This window comes from Chiloscyllium plagiosum, unplaced genomic scaffold (genome assembly GCF_004010195.1).
Source record: "Chiloscyllium plagiosum isolate BGI_BamShark_2017 unplaced genomic scaffold, ASM401019v2 scaf_4373, whole genome shotgun sequence".
Taxonomy (NCBI): Eukaryota; Metazoa; Chordata; class Chondrichthyes; order Orectolobiformes; family Hemiscylliidae; genus Chiloscyllium; species Chiloscyllium plagiosum.
In genome coordinates, this window is record NW_025211399.1 from 13,075 (window position 1) to 16,911 (window position 3,837).

The 3,837-nt window shown below is 53.1% G+C and overlaps 1 protein-coding gene across 3 annotated transcripts; it reads right to left on the reverse strand.

Moving 5' to 3' along the window:
* Nucleotides 1–792: 792 nt before the first annotated feature.
* Nucleotides 793–3,807, reverse strand: LOC122547037 (volume-regulated anion channel subunit LRRC8D-like). 3 transcript variants are annotated; one of them, XM_043685633.1, is made up of 2 exons: nucleotides 3,763–3,807; nucleotides 793–3,647 (listed from the first exon to the last, which is right to left on the reverse strand). In XM_043685633.1, the coding sequence occupies exon 2, from the start codon at nucleotides 3,611–3,613 to the stop codon at nucleotides 1,187–1,189; it is 2,427 nt and encodes an 808-aa protein (XP_043541568.1). In that variant the 5' UTR covers nucleotides 3,614–3,647; nucleotides 3,763–3,807; the 3' UTR covers nucleotides 793–1,186. The 3 variants fall into 3 exon arrangements, with proteins under 3 accessions (XP_043541568.1, XP_043541569.1, XP_043541566.1); XM_043685634.1 differs by having other exon boundaries at nucleotides 793–3,626; nucleotides 3,742–3,807; XM_043685631.1 differs by lacking the exon at nucleotides 3,763–3,807 and having other exon boundaries at nucleotides 793–3,694.
* Between the last annotated feature and the right edge of the window lie 30 nt (nucleotides 3,808–3,837).

A 3,837-nucleotide genomic window follows, 5' to 3' on the forward strand; every position in this document is an offset into this window, starting at 1 on the left:
ACCAGGTCACCACTGGTTTTGTGAATTGATTAGTTTAATTCCTGTCTAGTTAGCTGATTTAAGTCTTCAGCCTTTTTTTTAAAAACAGTGAGGCTGACCAATCCAAACAAAATTACTCATGGAATTTCTCTGTCTCACACCTATTACAACGAGCGATCCGCACTGAGAACCTGAGCTCTGACAATCTCACCCTTGCTGTACCCAGCTCACATCCTGTTGATTGATCTTATCTCGATGAAAGGGGCTCGGTCCTGGGTCATTATTGATCTTGTCCTGTTGACAAAAGTCTTACCTTAATCCACAACGTGTAAAAGTGACAACTTCCCAAAATATTCCCGCCCCCTACAGAAAAGGAATACAGAAACAATCACCTGATGAAGGAGCGTCGCTCCGAAAGCCAGTGTGCTTCCAATTAAACCTGTTGGACTATAACCTGGTGTTGTGTGATTTTTAATTTTGTACAGAAAAGGTGGTTAAAGAGGGATGGAGAGAGAGAGGGATGGAGAGAGAGAGACGGAGAGGAAGAGAGAGAGGATTGGATGAGATGGGAGCTTGACGGAAACACACCGACAGAGCTCTGGGAATGCAGCAGGGAGTTGGGATTGACGGGGCCGCCCTCCAAAGAGGCAGCTCAGGCTTTTTGGGCCAAATGGTTCTGTGTATTGTCTCTTTTTTGACTGTCGGTGAGTGAGTGAGTGAGTGAGGGCGAGCGAGGGAAGGAGGATATGATTCAAACTGTCAGCTCTGACACGAATCTCCAGATTCATCCCCATCGTCCCGTCCCAGAGAATCCCCTCTCTCCCACCTCCTGGATGTAGTTTGGAGGGTCTGTAAGATTTTTCTGACCGTATCCCAATAACACACATTAATTCCCACCTCAGACTATCCTAATACACACATTAATTCCCACCTCAGACTATCCTAATAACCCCTACAATGAAACCTCTAAATAATGCCCCTGTGTAAATGTTGGCTTGAATCACCAGCCAGATTATATACATCTAGAAGACCATTGGAGGTGTCGACCTGTTGAAACCCACTCTGAGCGAGGTATAAAGCTGTCCAAGTGATGTAACCCGACCTGAGGAGGTGCCTGACTCAGTGTGAGGTCTCTCCTGGTACAACACAGGGACCTCTAAACGGGTGGGCCCACTGATAGGAGACTCTCTAACTCTCAGCTGACAGGTCAGACAATGGAGGTAAAGTCTTGTTCGGTGAAGTGCTCTTTGACCTCAGTGGGGAGATGATCAAACAGAAGGTCTTCAACGATAAGACTGTTCTTCTTGAGTAACAGGCAACTGCCGATCTCAGGAGGAATCCTCTCTAAATGGTTTCCTTTCAGCTCGAGGTAAGTGAGCTGAGTTAACTGTCCGATCTCTGGTGGGATGTGTGCGATACAGTTCTGGCCTAGCTGCAAGGATCGCAGCTTGAGGCAGTTGAAGAGCTGGAGAGACAGCGTCTCCACCTTATTCTTGGTGATGGAGAAGTGTTGCAGGTTCTGGAGCAGGTGAATGTCGGGAGGCACGGCCGTCAGCAGGTTGTGGCTGAGGTCCAGGTATCGTAGCTTCCTCAGGGTGAACAGGGCGGCGGGTAGGGACTCCAGCTTGTTGTTGGAGAGGTACAACTGCTCGAGGTTTTTGATCAGGCTGATGGTGGTGGGGATGCACGAGATGGCGTTGTGCCACAGTCTGAGACAGGAGAGCCTCTTGAGGTGCTGGAAGCTGACGATCTCCTCGATGCTCTGAATGTTATTGGCTTTCAGGTCCAGCTTCTGAAGGTTGCCGAGGCTGAAGATGGCGTGTGGGATCCTGCCGAGTTCACAGTTCTGCAGTTCCAACTCCGAGAGGCTGGTCAGCTTCTTCAGGTTGTTCAGGACCAGGAGCTTGGTCCCGTCGTTCTGAATCACCAGCTTGGATAGGTGTGTGGCCAGCTCCACCACGTTCGAGGGGAGTTTGGACAGGTTGCTCTTGACGATGAGAATTTTGAGGTGCCGCAGCTCCTTGAGGGACTCCAGGCCGATGGCCTTGTTGGTCTCAGAGTTGAGATTGCCCGAGAGGTGCAGCTCCACCAGGTTCTTGAGCGAGTACACCCAGAGGGGGATCTCCCCGATGTCGGTGAACTTGACGTGCAGGATGTGGAGGTGGTCCCGCAGGAAGTTGAAAGCTATTTGGTCTACCTTCGCCGGGCAGTGGTAAAGGTAGAGCTCCCTCAGCGCCACCATCTGGGAAATCTTTGCCGGCAGCCGGACGTCTGGGATCAGTTCCAGCTTCAGCACCTCCAGGTCGCTCATGTCGAAGACGGCTTTGGGAATGCCGGACAGCATGAAGAGCTGCAGCTCCAGCTTCCCCTGCACGTTCTTGGAGACGTGCAGCCGGAGCTTCTCGTACGTCCACTCGTGGTTGAGGTTCATCTCCAGCAGCTTGCTCTCACAGCCCTCGGACAGGAAGATGGCAAAGCGTTTAGAGTAGAGCTGGTCGTACTGGTCCACCATGTGCAGGAGGAAGGCAAAGTCGTTCTTGACGTCAGGAATGTCACCGAAGTTGCTCTCCTCGCGCACCTTCTCAAAGGAGTACTCCTTCAGTGACCCTCGGAAGAGCCAGAAGAGGGTATAGAGGCACACCAGGCCGTACAGGGCAATCAGGATGATGTAGCTGATGAGCAGCTTCTTCAGCATGTAGGCCATGCTGTGGGTGCAGAAAAAGACTGAGTAACCTGTAACGTTCTTAATCTTGGGCTTGCAGACGTGCTCGAAGGTGATGGAGTCGACAAAGGTGAAGGTATAGCACAGGATGACCAGGAACTTGAGCGCTTTCACCACTGTCTGGCCAACGTAGAACTTGTAGATCAGGTCCCCGTCCTCTGTGTGAGCCCGAAACCTGCGCACTTTCTCGAACAGCGCCTTGGCCTGCTCACCGTCCTGCTTGTCCAAGATGTTCATCGAAGGTGAGCCGCTGACCGCCGGTTCAAAGGTCACCTCGGGGTGCGAGGTCAGCGAGGAGCTGGTGTCCGAGATGTCGCTGGGCTCCAGGGTGGCGGACTTGAACATTTTCGAACGGTTCTGGCTGATTTCCGAATCCTCGTTGGCGGTCTCGGAGACTGCTTTGGTGGTCCACGGCGACTCAAAGCACTTGCCCAGGATCGAGACAAAATGCTCGACTTTGGAGGAGGTCTTTGGGAATTTGAACCAGAAGTTGCCTCCGGCCAGCAGAATGATGGTGTGCACCAGGGCGATGTACGGGAAATACTTGGAGTACCAGGGCAGAGCTTTCTGGTAACACACCTGACTGATGTAGACGTACTGCTGGAAATCCAGGTTAGTTTTGTAACCGCCGGCCCTCAGTCGGCGAGCGGAGGATGGTGATTTGGATTCTGCTGGCCCTGAGTGGTCTCCCGCAGCTCCTGACAGATGCCTGCTCCCACAGTCGGATGTTTCCTGCCCCTCAGGGGGGTGAGGACTGTGTGGTCGGGGCACAGCGCCCAGGGAGGAACTCCCAGGTGTGGCATTCAGAGCCCGTACGTGGTCGCAGGGTAGACAGACCACCTTGTCCTGGGAAATGAGCAGCGTGGCAGACAGGAGGGACACCATCAGCATGACCAGCACCAAGTAGTCCATCAGGACGTCCCACCAGGGCTTGAGGAGGCGATGGGTGGACTGAGAGTCAGTCAGCGTTGCGAGCTCCGTCAGGGTGATCATCCCTACAGAGAGCGACAGGAACACAATCAGGGGTCAGGACGTCCCACCAGGGCTTGAGGAGGCGATGGGTGGACTGAGAGTCAGTCAGCGTTGCGAGCTCCGTCAGGGTGATCATCCCTACAGAGAGCGACAGGAACACAATC

Bases quoted from the DNA above. Each gene is read 5' to 3' on its own strand.
- LOC122547037 (XM_043685631.1), bottom strand. From the start codon at position 3,694: ATGATCACCCTGACGGAGCTCGCAACGCTGACTGACTCTCAGTCCACC.